Here is a 20426-nt window from a genome sequence, read left to right on the forward strand (position 1 = left end):
AGCGAACCAAACCTCTACCCACTCCCGATTTCAGCTTTGCATCCTTCTCCGACTCGACGGTGTCAGATCTCCGGACGGCTTAAATCAGTAATCTCCGCCTCTGAGTAACCTATTTCTTTCCTCTCTGCATGCGATTGTTTCAGTTCTTGGTAAATCGGCGTTTCGTTTCTTGCCGGTTATGGTTTTAACCTTCTTTTTTTGTTTGTTTGTCCTGAATTACAGGTTCTTTGCTCCAACAGTTTTCATATTCTGTCTGCTTTATGTTTCTTTATTTTGCTTACTGTCTTGGATGAATTTTCTTGACAGTCTTGTTAATATCATTTTATTTTGCTGCTGACTGTCTACTTTATGTTTCTTTCCATAGGTTTAGAGATTTATTGTTTGATGAAAGTACTGGGGTTAACTGATGCATAATCAAATTTAGACGTTGCTTAAATCACAAATTTTATTTATTTGTTTGGTTTTCTTTCTTGAAATTCAATTCTTTTACTTGGTAACAAATATTGCAGCTTAGAAAGGAATATGAACACATAAATTTCTGTTTCTGTAGTGGTTTTTTGTTTCTCTATTTTCTGTTTCTGTACCATGTTTTGTTCCTCTAGCCATTTTTGCTTGTGTAGCTTAATTTATTATCAATGAACAGCATGTTCTCTTGTGTAGCCATTTTATTTAGCATGCTTTGTTTCTCTATCATTTACACACTGCTGTTACTGAAAATTAAATCTAAATTCAACCGAATGACATGGAATTATACAACAACTAACTTCAAATAAAAACATGATTTTAATCCATTGTTTTAAATAAAATCAGAAATGAGTTTTAAAAAAAGATAGAGACATGAATATTGATTGTTAAATCAGAAATAAACATAAATCTGTTATTTATTCAGACCGAACATAAATCGGTTATGGTTTTTTTTCATTGTTTGTTTGTTTGTCTTGAATTACAGGTTCTTTGCTCCAGCAGTTCTTCATCGGTCTCCTCTCCGATTTCCTCATTACAGGTTAGTTTCCCCCCATTGCATGTGGCTATACAATTGTTTGCAGTGGCTATATAATTTATTTGCAGTGGCTCCATCTGCTTGATCAATCAGAAATGAAAACAAAGGACTATGAATGCTCATGTCCTGTTTGGATTTGTATGCTTTTTGAGATTTTTGTTGAATAGAAACACTCTGATATTCTGTCATGGCTACTGCAATTTAACATGCATATAATGAGCTTTAGAATGACATGCATAGTCTTGGTGCTGTTAATTTGGTACTGTTATTTTTGAATGCTTTGAAATGTTTGAAATGGTGTTATTAATTTGGTACTGTTAACTTTGAATGCTTTGAAATGTTTGAAATGGTGCTGTTACTACTTCAACTTTGAATGCTTTGAAATGTTTGCTCACTGATAAATGTTTGAAATGGTGCTGTTAATTTGGTACTGTTAACTTTGAATACTTTGAAATGTTTGAAATGGTGCTATTACTACTTCAACTTTGAATGCTTTGAAATGTTTGCTCACTGATAAATGTTTGAAATGGTGCTGTTAATTTGGTACTGTTAACTTTGAATGCTTTGAAATGTTTGAAATGAGTTAACACCCAAGTACATTTACTGCTAATTTGATCTCCAAGTTGGTGTGGAATTATGAAACTAAGAGAGTATTTTCCTATATGTTGCTTTTACGTTTCACTCTTTCTGAAATATTTAGCTGATAAGGTCTCCTTCCACTGTATCTGCTTCTGGCCATATATGAGAAACCAAGAAAACCCTTTCTTATTCGGCTATATATATATATTGAAGTGAAAATGAAGCCATGACCTGTACCTCCAGTTGATGCCACCCAAGGAACATAAATTACCCAAAGCTTTCTTCATTACCAAATCTGTCATCTTACTTTGAAAAGTTTTAAATTATCTGTCAAAACTTATAATCTGTCAATATATCAAACATTAACCCATTTTTTAGTTGTGGATGTACTTCCTTTCTTTCCAAACAATCATGAAAAAGTTATCACGTGGTTGCTGCTTTCACTTGCTCTCTCTCCTCCACCTTCCATTGTCCAACTTTCAAGCAAATCGTTGGAATTCTAGGATCTTTTGAAGATTAACATGCAACTGTCGAATATTTATGGTTATATGTCTACCTTAAAAGATGTTTTATAATTTGTTTTCATTCATTAAAAAAACCAGGTTATGCTTATGATTGCAAATTGCATGTGAGCACACATCTGATTTGTACTTGGATATCATATTTTGTATTCCTTTGTCCCCAAAACCATTAATGAGTACTATATAATTTAAAAAGGACATCAAACTTTAGTACCAATTCTTGTATTAAAGAGGAAATTCATGGACAGAATGTTGTTATAAAAAGGAGCAATATATAATTTGGTACTTGTGTTTTTTCTTTTTTTAATCTATTATTTGTATTTGATAAATATTTTGATACTTAAAGATAATGGTGTACCAATTCTTCGTTATAATTTAAAAAGGACATCAAACTTGTGTACCAATTCTTGTATTAATATCAATTATGATAAAAATATAACGATTTTGATACTTTCAAAGATCTCGTTCAAATTTAAACATTATTAAAATAAATTGTGCTAACTTTAAGCTGAAATAAAAATTTCATAGTTGTTATTTAAGGTATATTAAAATATAATTAAAATCATTTTGATTATATAATATTTTTAATTGAAATATTATTAAAATCATTTTGATTATATAATATTAATATAAAACTATACATTTAAATTGAAAATATAAATAAAACATGGCATAACAATTAAAATTTAATATTAATAGAAAAACATATTTAATATTATATTTATTATTTAAATTTTTTTTCCATAATATTTTTTACCTGTGTGTTATAAATTATTTATTACTTATGGAGTGTTTACCTCTTTATTATTATTTGATTACAAAATATTATCATTTTCTATATGTTAAACACAATATATTATTAATTTATAATTATTTATCTTTAAAATATTAAATTTGTTAATAGCTATCAATCATTTATGCAAATTTTTACTAATAATTTGAGTAATTAAAAATAAACACGTGCCATCTTGATTCTTTTAGATTCAATGTTCCTTCCTGTAATTTCTTATAAGCATTTTTGTTTGAGAAGCAACTTGTCAAGTTATCCCCCATATAATCCTATCAACTCCTCCAAAATTAATAACCTAGTTGCTCTCATTTTTAATTTGTTTGTCTCTCAATTATTTTTATAAAATTTAATTTGCATCTTCAATTCTTTGATAGTGTGTTCTAAATTAATATTGTTTATTTTTTTTATAATGTGTAATTGCAACTTCAATTCTTTGATAGTGTGTTCCAATTTTAATATGTTGCAGTAATGGCTCGTCTGCCTTTAATTGCACAAAGTGTGAGGCGTAAAAGAATTGGTATTGCATTGACATTATGGTTGGAACGCTGTAGAATTGCGATTTGGTTCTTATTTAGAATGGGTGCCAGCCTTAGCCTACATACTTATAGACCAAGGATTAGGTCCTATACCTTAGATTTTTATGCAAAACGGGATTATGTGAAAAGGCTTGTATATGCTAGTGACGAGACCTGTGTTTCACAAGTTAGGATGAATAGAACTGCCTTTTTAAAATTATGTGAGATGTTAGAATCGATAGGGGGATTGAAGTCGTCAAGAAACATGCTGGTTGATGAGCAAGTAGCAATGTTTTTACATATCATCTCCCATCACCTGAAAAATCGAGTTATCAAGCATCACTTTAGAAGGTCCGGGGAAACTGTTAGCAGAGCATTTCATAGTGTTTTAAATGCTGTCATACGCTTACAAGATGTCTTATTTAAAAAGCCGGAGCCAATTACAGCCGATTCTTTTGACACAAGGTGGAAATGGTTTAAGGTATTAGACTGAGTTTTATATATAGCTTGTACAACATTTAGTTGACTTAGATTTAAATTGGTATTCTAACTCAAGGTTTTATATCATGTGATATAGAATTGCTTAGGTGCTCTTGATGGAACCCACATCAAGATTAGGGTGCCAATAGTTGATAAACCTAGATATCGAACCCGAAAAGGTGACATAGCAACAAATATGCTAGGTGTTTGTACACCTGAGATGCAATTTGTTTATGTTCTTCCTGGTTGGGAAGGTTCTGTTACCGATGGACGGGTGCTTCGAGATGCCATTAGTAGAAGACATGGACTAAAAGTTCCTCATGGTACAGTGTATAGTTAGAGGAATTTGAATTGAGTTATTAAGATCAAACTTTGTGTGCTGAATTAATCATTTTTTAAAAATTTATTTTATAGGTTGTTATTATCTAGTTGATGCTGGATACACAAATTCTGAGGGATTTCTTGCACCATTTAGAGGACAGCGATATCATCTGAACGAGTGGCGTCAGGGTTATCAGCCAAGTTCTCCGCAAGAGTTTTTTAATATGAAACATGCCTCAGCACGTAATGTCATTGAAAGATGCTTTGGCTTATTAAAACTTAGATGGGGAATACTTAGGAGTCCATCGTTTTATCCTGTACGGGTGCACAATAGAATTATTATAGCATGTTGTTTGCTCCATAATTTTATTCGAACCCATATGAGTATTGATCCCATTGAAGCGGAGGTGGGAGAAGGATTACCTACTAATGTGGTGGATGACGATGAACCGAATATCACAAATATTCATCCATCGGATGCTTGGGCTACTTGGAGGATGGAACTAGCCACCCAAATGTTCGATGAATGGCAAGCATCTAGAAATTAGTTAGGTTTAGGGACAAATTGAGTTTGAATTGATTTGTTGATGTTATTTTATGTATCTAGTTTATGAAACTTTGGTGGTCTTTGATTAAAATTTTGTATTGTGCTAAACTTTGTTGAATCATAATTTAATTATCTTTTCATTCAGCATGTGTTATAAATTTAAATTCTTGTATTGAACTACCGATATAATATTATAAACTGTTCACCTTTTGATTCATGATATTCAAAATAGTAAATAATGTTAATTTCTTTTTTTTTCTTAAGAACAATATGTCAGGTGTTCCACCAACGGGTGCTTCTTCTCAAGTTTCTCGAGGAAGCAAAAGAAAATGGGTTCCAGAAGAGGATGCAGCCTTGGTTTCTTGCATGGTGGATTTGCACAATGTAGGAACATTTAATGCTGATACCGGGTTCAAAGCCGGTTATTTGAACGAGCTAGAGAAAATGCTAGAGAAGGCTTTACCAAGAGCAATGTTGAAGGCGAAACCAAATATTGAATCTCGGATTAGGTGCCTAAAAAGGGAATGGTCAGTCGTCTACGACATGCTTAATGGCCAAAACAACAGTGGTTTTGGTTGGGACGAGCATAGGCAGCTCGTTGTTGCTGAAGATGCAGTTTGGGAATCCTATGTAAAGGTAAAATGTATTTCAAGTATTTATTTGTTTTTTTACAAAACTTATAACTAATATGATTTCCTCATTTTTTTTAGAGTCACAAAGAAGCCTCTCAGTTCAGACATCGTACTTTCCCTTACTACAACCAGCTTACTGCGATATACGCAAGAGATCGGGCGACTGGGAAAGACGCTCAAACAGCTGCTGATGTTCTTGAAGAAATACATGCTGAGGATGAATGTACTACAGATATGAATGAAGAGAGAAACACATTCTATGACTGCGAAGCTGACGTCTCTTTAGACGACATGGATGTTTCTAGTACAAATCTGCGAGGAGATAGAGACCAAGGGGGTTCCTCATCTTCAAACAAGAGAAAGAAGAAATCTGATGCTCGTGATAATATGTATTCTTCATTTGAAGAGGCTGCCACTTTGTTGGGGGAAAAAATCCAGTCCGTTGGCGATCAAATTAGTAGGAGTATTACCTCCGAGGTGGTAGTTCAGCAGAAGTCAGAAGAAAAGATGGAAGAGAAAGCTTCAAATTTATATTCAGCCTTATGGTCAATTGAATGTTTAACCGACGATTAGCGGTATGATGCTTTGAGTAAAATTCCTGATCATCCAACTCAAATGATCGTTTTCTTTAGTTTACCTTCTGTTGCCCGATTGGAATGGGTCAGAAGATTTCTTTCTCACCATTAAATATCAATGTTCAAACTTTTTGATGTTGTAAAACTATATAACATATGGATTATGATGTACAATTTCATTTTCATCTAACCTTTTCTTAATATAAGTTAATTATGTTTATGTAGAATATAATTATCAAGTTATATATTGATTTTAGTAAATTCATATAAGAACATTTTATTATTAAGAATTTTATGAATATATATCACTATTAAATTATATTTAATATTAATTATTTTAAATTGTATAAATTCATATAAGAAAATTTATTATCAAGAATTTTATGAAATTTAATATTAATTATTAAATTATATGTAATAATTATTATTTTAAATTATACAAATTCATAAAATATAATTAATTAGTTATAATTATTTTAAATCTTATTAAATCATATATTTTAAATAAAATATATTTAATATTAATTATTTCAAATTTTCATTTATAGTATCATATATTATGATTTGAGTAAATTCATATAAGAATATTAATTATAAAAAGAAATTTATTAAATTATATATTTTAATTAAAATATATTTAATAAAAATTATGTTTAAATATGATTAAATTATTTATTATTGATAATAATAATCTTATTAAAATTTAAATAACAATAACAATAATCATTTACCAAAACAAATTTATGCTAAGGGTATTCTAGTCATTTTAGTTTTTTTCCATTATGCTATTACACCTCTATTCCATTCAACCAAACACAAGATTACTATTACGCCTCTATTCCATTACATTCAACCAAACAGTTGATTTACTATTACACCTCTAATCCAATACACCTCTAATCCAATACAGCGAACCAAACGCACCCTAAATCTCTTCTCTTTCATTTATCGAATCATACAGTGGCTAGCCATTAATTTGAATTGAAGGAAATCATTTTTGCTTTAAGTATTATTTTTTTTGGTTTAGCCTTTCGAAAATTAGTTTGGGGTTTGAGTTTCAAAACCCGTTTTGACTTAAATTAGTTTGGAGTTTATACTAGGGGTGTGTAAAATTCGAGTAAAACCAAAAAAATTCGGTTAACCGACCGATTCTGAAAAAATTCGTTTAACCGATCGAATTAGGTTAATCGGTCGGTTAACCGAATTTTTTCGATCGGGGGTCGGTTAATTATTTTTTGATTTTTCGGTTAACGGTTAATTCGGTTCAAAACCGGTCGGTTAACCGAATTTTTTCGGTTTAACCGAAAATTTAATAAATAAAATTATAATATATAAATAGGTCCACTATTCACCTAAATCCAATCCAAACCCAAGTATTTAACTCAACCCAATTACCCAACCCAACACAATCATAAAAAATACAAATAATTTAACAAATAAAAATAAAATTCTAAAACTAAAACTAAAACTAAAGTCTAAAAGTCTAAAAACAATTTAATTATGTAGGGATTCAATTCGATTAATTCGGGTAATTCGGGTAATCCGGTTAATTCGGTTAATTCGATTAATTTTTAACCAAAAATAAAAAATATATAATTTTCGGTTAATTCGGTTAACCGACCAAATTAACCGAAAAAATTTCGGTTCGATTAATTTTTTTTGAAAAAATTTCGGTTCGGTTAACGGTTAAAAATTTTGAAAAGTCAGTTAATTCGGTTAATATTATTTTGAGTCGGTTAACCGAATGAACACCCCTAGTTTATACCGTGAAAAGTGTAAGTTTCCATAATTAACATAAATTCGTGTTTTTTAATCTTGTAATTATCCTAAACTAAGAAATTTGATATAACTCCTAATTTTTTTTTTAAAAAAAGAAGTTATATAAAACAATATTGGTTAAGTTAATTTGACATTTCATGATGTTTTCCTAACACTTTAATGGGTTAACCACTCAAAATTTTAAATTATAAGCTGCGAAAATTTGTGTGAAATTTAACAAAAATTTCAAAATAAAAATGACTAGATTGTTAAAATTGATATTATATAGCTCTTTTGTTTGTACTACTTATACCAATTGAAAGCTCTCTTCTCTTCTATTATTCAATATTTTCATTAAACAGTTTTGGATGTCACGAATCCACAAACAAATAATCTTTTTCTCCAACTTCCGACACTAATCATTAAATCAACTTGGATTTAAATAATATTCTTCTACTCATTGATAGGAACTAATTTACCTACAGATTGCCGAATTGTAATTTAGAGCTCCTTGGCAAAACATTTAAAAAAAAACTTAACTTAATAACTTAAATAAAAACTTTTGAGTAGTTCAATAACTTAAATAAAAATTTTGAAATAATTCAGTGAACAAATTATAACCTTTGTAATTAAGTAACCAAAACAAAAATTTAGCCATAATTTAGTGACTAATTCCGTAGTTTATCCAAATTCATATTTATTATCAATTCAACACCCGTCAATGTTATTGGTGATACAAATGAAATAACGCTTAAAATGCTTTCCAGATATTAGCTAACCCAAAAACTTTCCTGTTCATTTCATTTTCCAAGCCGACACTCACTCTCCACTCTCATACTGTCGCTACTCTGCTCTACTCCACAACCCTGTCTCGCCTTACCGGCCCCGCACCTCCACACGCTCTATGCTTACACTGCGCCCCCTGCGTCTACCCTATTATTAGAGGTAAATTTATTGGCTTTTCACTGTTTTTGTGAGGTAACCCTAGTTTTTTTTTCTTAGATGTGGGGTAAATTATTTTCTGAGTTTCTTAATTATATTGCTTGGTTTTTTATTTAACGGTTTCTCTGTCTCATTATGGCATTGTTGATGTTATCGTTGCCGCTGCAGTTCGTGCTATCATTTTTGCTGTTGCTCTCATTTTTTTTACAGGTTAGCCATGTTGTTCGTGTTAATCTTGTCATGCCCTGCCATACCCATACCTAAGAGTTCTAACTTCAAACATACTGGCGGTGTCAATGATGTATTGTCGCGTGTAGTTTGTCTTGTTTCTGTCTAAATTTGACATGTTTAAAATTTCGTGGCATGTTCAAGTTTTAGGCTTTTAGTTATTTCAATCATGTTTGAGTTGAGATATAACACGGATACACCGATTGCTAGCTCTATTTTGAGGCCAACCCAGTGCATTGTGTAAATGTTTTGATCTTTGCAAGTAAAGGTTGACTGAAATATCCTTCGTAATTGAGTTTTGGGCAACAGCTTTGACGATTAGGGTATAGTGATCGTACGACCAATTTATAGCTTGAGACACTTGCTGACAACACCATCTACAGGCATTTTCATAGTTAGTTGTTGTCGATCTTGTTTATTTTTAAGACTATGTACTACTAAATGTCGATTTTATGACATCTTACTATAGGATTGTGTTAGAGGATGAGTTCAAGAAAAGGGAATGGGAATCCTTTTGTTTCTGGTGGTATTAACAACCCATCGTCCAAGGGGAAAGACATATCTGGATCCTCTAGCTCCAAGGTTGAGCAGCTAAGCCAGGGTGTAGCGGACATGAACCTGGGTTTGCCTCTAGACGATGGTGAGTGGGAGGTTATTCAAAGGAAGCCTAAGAATAGAACTGGAAGCAGTGCTGCAAGACCTTGGGGTCCTCAAAATTCCAATGGTAAACCGCGGGGAGCGATGCGGACTAATGCTGTATCAGGAAGAGCCTCTGGCAATGCTTGGGATGCTCATAATACTGATTCTAGGATGGCAACTGGCAGAGGAAATGCAAGACCCCAAGCATTCAACAAGGCTATTGAGAACAACAATGTGCCACCACATCCTGTCATTCGCCCACCCCTTCAGTATGGATGGAATTGGCAATCTAGAACTGGTTCCAACCCATCCGGGGGGTTACAAGATGATCATGGAAAAAACAATGTCAACGCTGAGGTTGAAGACGTCAATGATATTGATGATGTTGAGGATGACTCAGATGATAATGCTATTGATGATTCTGATGATGAACTTCTAACCGATGACTTTGATTCAGATTCAAGTCAAAAGAGCCACGAGACAAGAAAGAATAATAGATGGTTTAAGAAATTTTTCTCGAGTTTAGATGCATTGAGAATTGAGGAAATCAACGACCCAGCAAGGCAGTGGCACTGCCCAGCATGCCAGGGTGGTCCTGGTGCCATTGACTGGTATAGAGGCCTTCAGCCTCTGATGACACATGCCAAAACAAAAGGAGCAAAAAGGGTGAAACTCCATCGTGAACTTGCTGAACTCTTGGATGAGGAATTGTGTAGAAGGGGTACTTCAGTTATTCCTTCTGGTGAAGCTTTTGGCAAATGGAAGGGTTTAAAAGATGAAGAAAAAGATCATGAAATAGTCTGGCCACCTATGGTTATGATAATGAACACAAGGCTGGAACAAGATGAGAACGATAAGGTACTGCAATATCTTTTGCAATTTTTATTTTCTGATATACTAAAATAATGAAGCTAATTGTTTCTATTTTCAGTGGAAATACTCGTTTCCTGTCTCCTGCTCTAACTTTTAACTTTTTATTTATTGTATTATACTTCAGTGGATTGGTATGGGAAACCAAGAGCTTCTTGATTATTTCAGCTCATATGCTGCTGTGAAGGCTCGACACTCGTATGGTCCACAGGGGCATCGTGGGATGAGTGTTCTGATTTTTGAGAGCACAGCTAGGGGTTATTTAGAAGCTGAACGGCTACATAAGCATTTTGCTGAGCAAGGAACGCATAGGGAGGCTTGGGAACGACGTAGGGTCTTATTTTATCCAGGCGGGAAGCGCCAACTTTATGGTTATATGGCTATGAAGGAAGACCTAGACAGCTTCAACCAGCATTCTCAAGGTTCTCTCTATTTAACAGAAGACAACGATTATATTACATGCAGGGATAAAATGCAAGATAGCTTTAAATGCATGAGATTTTTCTGTATTTTTTTCTTCACAAATAAGTAGCCCTGCAGATACTTAGGCAGTTGACTGACGTGCTGTATAACTGATCTGTTGATTAGGCAAATCTAGGCTGAAATTTGAGATGAGATCCTATCAAGAGATGGTTGTTAAGCAGATCAGGCAAATGAGTGAGGACAACCAGCAGCTTATTTTTTACAAGAACAAGGTTGCAAAAGAACAAAGGCAAAAAGTTGCTCTTGAAGAGTCTTTTGGTATTGTGAGTGAGAGGCTCCGGAAGACAATGGAGGAGAACAGGATTGTAAGACAAAGAACCAAAATGCAGCATGAACAGAACAAAGAAGAGGTAGTTACTTCAAATCTTCACATGCCTGTTGCCGGACATTTGGTCCTGGTGTATTAGTTAGTAATTTTATACTGCAGTACATATTAGTAACCTACTGGTTTGTGATATCTTATAGGATTGATTAATAATGCATGTTTGCCATAATCAATATTGCTTGCTGTCTTCCTTTCCTGGATCATGGTTTTTGGTTGACATGCTCAGTATCTGGACTTCAAAGTTGCGCACTACATGCCCTTGTAGCACAGCATGTCAGCGTCACTGCCTTGGTCAATCAGTTGTTATTTAGTGCACTATTTATGTATTTTGTCTGTTCGAATTTTATTCGGTACTTATGCCATGTTTCTGCCAATCCCTAATTATTACTAGTAAAAGATGGTGGTGGTGATCATAAAAGTTGCTGCGTATCTAAAATGAAAGTTCCAATTGGCATATGCATTTTATTACTACAACCAATGCTTACAGGGTAAATCTAGCTATTTGCTAGGCTCGCATTTAAGGTATTTAGTCAGAGTATGAGCAACTTTGGCTTGATATAGATTCATGTGCTTAACCATCTGTTGCATGTTGGCTGATGTTCAAGTAGACGAAGAAGAGCATGCTATTGTCCTCCCTGGGAATTTTCTACTTGATAGAATAGTAATTCTTTTTCTGCTTCATGTTAACTGTGTTTCTTCTTTTGCCCTTTCCAGATGGATTTCCAAGAGCAATTCTTCAAGGAACGAATCAAATTTATCCATGAAGCCAGGGATGAGAAGGAAGAGAGTTTTGAGAAGCTGCAGCAGCAACAGCGTGAGAAGGTCAAGCAGTCTAACCCCAATCCTTCAAATACAGAGGAATACAGGCGCAGGTACATAATTTTGATACTTCTGTGAATTTCCTTGTGTAATTGGATTGATACTGGTAATCTTACAGTATATGACCGTTTCACATTAAAACAGATGGTTTAATCTCATAAGATGAAATGCTGCTAGATATCTCTTTTCTGTTTACCTGTTGAAGTTATGAGATATTTGTGTATTTTTCTTTTCATATCTTTTGAAAAATTATTTGTAGGGCGGATGAAATTGCAAAATTCATAAAGTTCCAGGATGAAGAGATGCAGGCTTTTGTGGCAGAGAGGGACAAGCTGATCAAAGCACACGAAGAGAAGATGGTTGGCATGAGAGAGAGGCATTGGCAGGAAGAAGTTGAGCTTGAAAAGGAGTTTGATGCTGAATTGAGCCACCTCATGGAGAAGTACACTCCGGATGGCTCAAAAGTCAACCCCGGCAATACTTGATTGTGGAATTGTAGGGGAATGCGATGGTATGTACACGTGGTAAAAAAGACTTTAATCTCTCAGTTCCCTGAGGAAACTTCTGTGATGACACTGAATATTTCTCCATTTTGAGTTACAACTCTTAAAATAGTTTGTTAAAAGATTGGAATATATGGGTAAAAAAAAAGTTAAATCTAAAGTTGCATCTATGGTTGCCTTATTATGCTTGTGTTGTTTGCTAAGACATGATTCAAATAAGAACTTGGAATGAATCTACGATTTCTTTCCTATTATGTTGCAATGTTTTGGTTAAATGACATTGCTCTTTCTAGATTATGGGCTGCATCTTTCATGCAACTTGAAACCAAAGCTAATCATATGTTTTGTAAAGAAGGAAATAGAAATAATGTTATTTTTTGCTTGGTACAAGGGCTGAAAATTTTTGAGGGTGTAGCTAACTGTCAAATTAATAGTAGTTTCGAAAAATATTGTTTTTTGCATGAGCACTTTTGACAACAACTTTGTTGGGAACAATTTGTTATACTTCTTGGCTTAGGATCTAGTCACAGGTTTAGACAAGAAAGAATTCTTGCTTCAACCTATGGTTACTCAGAAGGTAGATTTGTCTTTGACTGAACTCCTTCTCAAAATAATGTTTCTTTGTGATAGAATAGTTGCTTATTTCTTTATTTCATATTGGCAGCCTTTTATAGACTTTTAATAACGAAGGAAAGAGTCCTAATAGAATTCTTAACTTAGAGTTTATGAAGGAAATAAAAGCTTAATATAATAGAGAAAATAAGTAAAACTAAAGCTCTTAATAAAATCTGGTATAATAAATAAATAAAACTAAAACCATTATTGCAATAAAAGTGTCCATATCATTAATCCCTTCCTCGGAGTTGAGCTTGTCCTCATGCTCAAATTCAGAATAAACTTCAGAACTTATCCAAAATCATCTACCTTATCATCATCTTGCTTGCCTTCAATATTTGGTGCTTCTATCCAAAATAACTTTTTACATTTGTGTCCCATGAAATAGGACTCGTCACAATTATAACACAGCCCTTTTGCCTTCTTTCTACCATTTGTATTTGTGTCAATCTCTTAGTAAATGGTGCTGAAGAACTTATTTTGTTGTTGTTCCCTGTTGGTTCAGTTGTTTGTTTCCCTCCCTTTGCAATGCTCTTAGTTGTTGGAATGATTGAATTGCTACCAGTGTTTTGAGAAGTTGGTCAGTTCAAGATGGCTCGAGATGACAGTTTGGAAGAGACATTTTGTTTACATTCCAATGTTCGAGCCATATTTATTACAACTTCAAGGTTTTCTGCTTGTTGCATTTTAGTATCACTTCTAAGTTCCTCTACTAACCCGGTAGTTAAGAGGTTTACTTGTTGTTGATGTTTAAGATTAGCAGTCCTAGCCAATAGTGATTGAAATTGGTGTTGAGATTCTTCTACAATCCCAGTTTGTCTCAAATTGACAAGTTCCCCCAAGGGGTTATTACTCATAGGTGGCACAAACCTCATATTGCAATACTTTTTGAAGCGCCCCCAATCAAGATTTGCCTCTTCTTCCATTTGATCAAACCACAATTGTGCCTCTCCTAAGAGATGGAATGAAGCTAAGCCTACTTTGTTTTCTTCGTTAGTTCGTTGATTGCCAAAAAAAAATTTCGCATCTTTTCATCCACCCTAAAGGATCTCCAACACCATCATAAGTGGGAAATTCCATCTTAGAGTATCATGGGACCATGCACCCATCGTGTTGCAAGTCCGAATTTCTTTTCCTGCCTTCGTTGTCGCCTTCTTCATTATTTTTTTCTGAATCTTTTTTTGTTATCTTTTGAACCAAAAGAGATAATATTGCCACATGCTCCTCTAATGCTTATTCTCTTGTAGCCATTTGTTCCATGAAAGCCTTCAGCTTGGCTGTCAAAGTCTTTTCATCACCCATGACAGTTTGCTCGGATACAAAGTTGTTATATGCCTTGGTGTAGGATCTAGTCACAAGTTTAGACAAGAAAGAATTCTTGCTTCGACCTATGGTCACTCAAAAGGTAGATTCATCCTTGACTGAACCCTCTTTCAAAATAATGTTTCTTTTTTTTTATAGAATAATTACTTTTCTTTATTTCACATTGACAACTTTTTATAGACTCTTAATAACAAAAGAAAGAGTCCTAATAAAATTCCTAACTTAAAGTTTATGAAGGAAATAAAATCTAATATAATAGAGAAAATAAGTAAAACTAAAACTCTTAATAAAGCCTGATATAATAAATAAATAAAACTAAAACTACTATTGCAATAAAAGTGTCCATATCACAATTCCACATACGATTGTTTGGGAATAACCTTGGAAGGTTGACAAGATTTTCACTTTTGAAATGTCTTGGAGGGCATGACTTGAAGGCTCGAATACGAAAATTATTAAGAATTTCATATTTAACCATGATTTTTTTGTTAAAATATTTCAAGTGGGTGCAACTTTCATTGACCACTATTATACTCGTTATCTATTTAAGTTACCTTCTATTTTTCATGTTCAAGTAACCACTTTCAATTCTACTACTTATCATTTTAGTACGTTCATGCTCACTTTCTTTTCATAACTTTCTTTTTCAAGGCTTATAAATAGAAGTTTTGAGTCTCATTTTAAGGGGATTTTTTATCTTCTGACAAATGTAGTGTTTTAAAATTCTCTCTACAACTTTCTTTTTACAATTATAACAACAATTGTAGTTCTGATATTTCTCATTTCCTTATTGTGTCCGTCACCACCACCTACCACCGCATTTGTTTTCTAGAATTTGTTCTGATCTTTCTCTCCATCATCTCTTCACGACATCTTGTTTTGCTAAATTATAATGTATTCTCACCTTACAAAAAGAACCCTCTACATAATTTGACATTTTTTTAAATTTAAATATAACATGACTCTCCTATTTGGTAAATAGGTATGTTTTATGTGGCCAAAATGACTTCATTTTAGAACAATTAAACTATGACATGGAAATTAAAAATTAAAACAATAAAAATATTATCGACATCTTAATTCTTACAAATGACAGGCGATAGAAAAACCAAATCTCTTCTCTTTCATTTACCGAATCGTAAAGAGGCTAGCAATTAATTTGAATTGAAGGTAATCATTTTTGCTTAAAGCATTGTTTTATTTTGGTTTAGGCTTTTGAAAATTTGTTTGAGGTTTGGGTTTCAAAACTAGTTTTGGCTTAAATTAGTTTGGGGTTTATACTGTGAAAAGTGTTGTTTCCAAAACTGATATAAATCTTGTTTTTTAATCTTGTAATTACCTAAACTTAAAATATGATATAACTCCAAAGTTTAAAAAAAGAAGTTATATAAAACTATAATGGTTAAGTTAACGTGACATTTCATTATGTTTTTATAACAACTCGATTTTCAGTGGTATTGGAAACAGTGGTTCGAGGCCACCAAATTCAGCGAGTAAGCTCGTAAAATTTATTATTTAATATTTACGAGTCAAATATGGTTTGAAAAATATTTTTGAATTGGTAATTTATGTCTTATAATGAATTATTACGTTCAAGTAATAAAACCCTAGTTTAAGTGGTTTTAGAAAATAAGGTAACGTGACCTCGTTTTTATAAACCAAGCTGTAAATGTTTTTATAAATATTTATGGAGTGTCAATAAGGTGGTAATAAAGTTTCGTTGAAAAATTTTAACGTTTTTATAGTTAATTAATTAAAAAGGATTAAATTGAAAAAAGATACAAAACTTGTTAATTACAAGAAATAAGTGATTAAATGGCCTAATTAATAAACAAGGGAGGACTTAAGGAATAAATATGCCTAAAATATATTGATGAGGTGGCATAGAAAAATAATAATAAAATAAAACCATTCAATGGAAAAATTGTAATTTTGGTGAAATTAAAAATAAAACAAATTAAATTTAAAGGTTTCTAGATACTTTCTTCTTCAAATTTCGGTTCAAAACAGAGAAAGGAGAGTTCCTTAAGTTGGTTCTTCAATTTTGTTTCATGTGAGTTCAATTCTTACCCGTTTCTTGTAATTTTTATGTTTTTGAAATTGTTACAATTAGGTTCAACTAAACCTTACCTTTGTTTTTTATTTTGTTAAAGATTTTGGTTGTTGCCATTGATGAATCTATATGATCCTTGATGTTAAATGATGAAACTGAGATATTAGTTGTTAATTAAAAGTATTTTATTAAGTGATTTTTGATAAATTTTTTGATTAGGGATTAAATTGTTGAAATAGTAAAAATACAAAGGTTTGTTGTGAAATTATTGCAAAATGGGCTGTATTGAATTCCATGAATATTCGGCTAGCTTGGGTTTGTATTAAAAATGGTGGGCTCAAAGACTAAATTGAATAAAAGTAAAACTTTAGGGGTAATTTTGTAAAAAATGTCAAAAATGACCAAATTACATGAACTGAATTTTTTATTTTCTAAATTAATATATTAAATGAGATTATTAATTTAGATCAAGATTGAGTGGAAAATCGAGGAAAATATAAAATTTCTAAAATGCCCCTGAATCTTAATATTTATGCAATTTAGCCAGGTAAGTTCGTGTAACTAAATTATATAATTGTATATTTGAGTTGAATGTTATGCATGTGAATTGTGTATTTATCATGTATGAAAATCAATCACATAGCCGACAATATTGATAAGTATTAAGTCCCGTTTGAACAAATGAAATTTGATGGATACAGGGTTCCTAATATATGACTCTCACGAACATCCCGTTAATAGCTCTTCGGAGCATCCCAATTGGTTGTGTTCTTGCATGTGTTGCGGACACACCACTGCTCGAAAGAGCGGCCTGTTATTAGCTCTTATGAGCTTCCCGTTATATGGTTATTGCGAGCTTCCCGTTAATAGCTCTTCGGAGCATCCCGATTGGTTGTGATCCTGCATGTGTTGTGGGCACACCGCATATCTTATGAGCGTCCTGATATATGACTCTTCGGAGCTTCCCGATAAAAGGATCTTTCATGAGTTTTTTGATTAATTGGCTCTCCGAAGCTTCTCGATATTGGCTCACTTAAACTTCCCGATATTGGCTCACTTAAACTTCCCGATATTGGCTCGTATGAGCTTCCCGTTAGTGGCTCTCTGAAGTTTCCTGTTTATGTACTCGTGTGAGCATTCCCGAAAATGAATTGAGGAATTATAGATTTGTACATTTTGTGTGTACTACTCATGTATCCATTGAAATTTTAAATGATTCAACGGGTAAAATCCTGACATGAGAAAATATGAATACGAAATGAATTATTACTCGTATATGCTTGAAATACATGAAACTGATATTACATGACATGTTAAAATATGAGATAGAAGATACATTTGTATGAAACTTGTCTAATAACTAAGTACATTAGTAATTACGAACTATTACCGGAATAAATATATACGAAATACATGGAAATGATGGTACAAGGTATCTTGATATAAAGAAATGAATGATTTATGTTTAAGAAGAAACAATAAGAGAATGATAAGCATCATGATATGTACATATGTGAATATATTTTAGATGTTGATACAAGGAAATTATATAAATTGAGACGAGTAGTAAACTCAAGTGTGACATATTGAGAAAATAAGTTTATCAATGTTGAATTTATATGGAATATGTGTAAGTACGCTAACAAGTATTGTTGTTGATGCTTAGGCAAGTACCAAGCTATTGGTTGAATGGTAATATGTTTATTTACATGATGCATTGAAATGGTAAGTACTCAAGAGAAAATATGCAAGTGCTCATGAAAGAGCGGTAAGGTTTAAATTATGCAATTTCTTTTGAAACAACTTATTATGGGATTAATTCGAGAAAGGCTATGTTAAATGCACTAGCTTGTGGATATGGTTGAATATTATGCTTATGACTTGTGTGTTATGCACCTGGAATGAGTGTGAAAAGTAAAGAAATGCAAACGAAGATAAAAAAATTTAGAAGAGTTTAAAGTTGTTTAAAATCCTACTATGCTAGGATAACATATAAAAGTGATACTGTGGATATATTCATCTTGTGAGTCAATAAATATAGCTTCATGAGTATCGCGGTATCATTATTAGATTATTCATAATATGAATAAATTTCATATTGGAAATGAATTGTTATGATTATAGCTTATACGAGCTTACTAAGCATTTATTGCTTACAAATTTGTTTTTCTTTACTTTTCAGATTATCGGAAGCTCGGTCAGGTTGAAAGCTTGCCGGAGCTATATCACACTATCCACCGGTTCTATTGATACTTTCGAATGATTTGATTATGGTTATAATGGCATGTATAGGTTATTTTGGCTAATCTTGGCTTATATATGTTTTGTTGAGATTAGCCACTCATTTGACTTGTGTTTTGGCACATTTTGGTTTGTGTATATTTGCTTTATGTGGTTGATGTGTGGTTTGGTTTATGGATGTTTAGTGAAAGGTAAAATGTTAGCTAAATGTGCATTTATATATACCTGTTTTGGTATGCAATGAACTGGTCATGAATCAGTACCTTGATATGTAAGGTATATGTATAACTAAATATGTTAGTATTTGAAATACATTTTGGTATCAAATGGTAAGTTTTGTTAGTTAAGTAACTTGGTCTGAAATAATGCAAACTAGCTTGGTAAACCTTGGATACAATTATGAATATAAGTTAGTTATATATATGAATATATTGAATACATGAACATGCATGTTATAATATGTCACTTGAGGTGCTTAAAAGAATGTTAGTTGTATGTGAAGATATTATATATTTAAGGCATGATTCTATCTTGTTTTGAATGTTTTGTTATGGCTTGTTGTTGTGTAAAAATGTTGGATTAGGTTGAAGATAAATTGGGTGAGAAATATGGCTTGGAAATGACCTATTTTCGTCCACACGGGCAAAGACACGGGCGTGTGTCTCAGCCATGTGTCACACATGACCAAGTGACATGGTCGTGTGTCCCTTGTAATTTTAAAACAGAGCAAAACAGAATGTTCACACGGCCTAGCACATGGACTTGTGGCTTGGTCGTGTTACCCCTGCACCTTAATAATACAAGTCAGTATGCTCACATGGCCTAGCACACGGGCGTGTGTCTTGGCCGTGTGACCTAAGTCAAAGAGCTCATATGTTTGGACACGGGTTGAGACACGACCGTGTGTCCCTATTTCGAATGTCCACACGGCCTTAGACACGGGCGTGTCTCTTAACCATGCGAGACACATGGTCTAGCCACACGAGCGTGCGTCCCCTACACCTTTGAAAAAAGTTTGAATATTTTCTGAAAAATTTTCTGAGTACTTGATTAAGTCCCGACTTGTTTCTAATGTATATTTTGGGCCTCGAGAGCTCGTATAAGGGACTTTAAGCTTGATTTTTGATTGGTTTCTGATATGAATGCTAAATGAAATGAAATGTATGTTAATTGATCTGTAAATTTTTGTAATACTCCATAACCCCTGTTCTGACGCCAAATACGGGTTAGGGGTGTTACAGTTTTCCTTACACTTTAATGGGTTAATCACTCAAAATTTCCAATTATAAGCTCAAGTGCGAAAATTCGTGTGAAATTTAAGAAAAAATTGAAAATAAAAATGACTGGATTGTTAAAAATGATATTATATAACTTTTTGTTTGCACTACCTACACCAATTGATAGCTCTCTTCTCTTCTACTATTCAATTTTTATTAAACAGTTTTAGATGACACGGATCTACGAACAATAATCTTTTTCTCCAACTTCCGACACTACTCGTTAGATCAACTTGGATTTAAATTATGTTCTTTTACTTATCGATAGGTACTAATTGTAACGACCCGATAGTCAGGGGTGTCAGAAAGTGCATTCCTGGGACTTCGTTCGCTAAAATTAGACTCGTAAATAAATATTTAGAAAGTTAGTTTGTAGTTAATTAGATTTCG

General features: G+C 32.8%; 1 protein-coding gene across 3 annotated transcripts; it reads left to right on the forward strand.

Annotated features, from left to right (window-relative positions):
• The first annotated feature begins 8444 nt into the window (after positions 1-8444).
• On the forward strand, positions 8445-12687 carry LOC107914422 (protein SUPPRESSOR OF GENE SILENCING 3). Of its 3 annotated transcripts, XM_016843332.2 has the most exons (7): positions 8445-8663; positions 8829-8870; positions 9358-10385; positions 10525-10819; positions 10986-11230; positions 11920-12077; positions 12284-12687. In XM_016843332.2, the coding sequence occupies exons 3-7, from the start codon at positions 9372-9374 to the stop codon at positions 12507-12509; spliced, it is 1938 nt and encodes a 645-aa protein (XP_016698821.1). In that variant the 5' UTR covers positions 8445-8663; positions 8829-8870; positions 9358-9371; the 3' UTR covers positions 12510-12687. The 3 variants fall into 3 exon arrangements, with proteins under 3 accessions (XP_016698821.1, XP_040958066.1, XP_016698822.1); XM_041102132.1 differs by lacking the exon at positions 8829-8870 and having other exon boundaries at positions 8871-10385; XM_016843333.2 differs by lacking the exon at positions 8829-8870.
• Positions 12688-20426: the final 7739 nt, after the last annotated feature.

The sequence above is a fragment of the Gossypium hirsutum genome, chromosome D10, assembly GCF_007990345.1.
Source record: "Gossypium hirsutum isolate 1008001.06 chromosome D10, Gossypium_hirsutum_v2.1, whole genome shotgun sequence".
Classification (NCBI taxonomy): domain Eukaryota; kingdom Viridiplantae; phylum Streptophyta; class Magnoliopsida; order Malvales; family Malvaceae; genus Gossypium; species Gossypium hirsutum.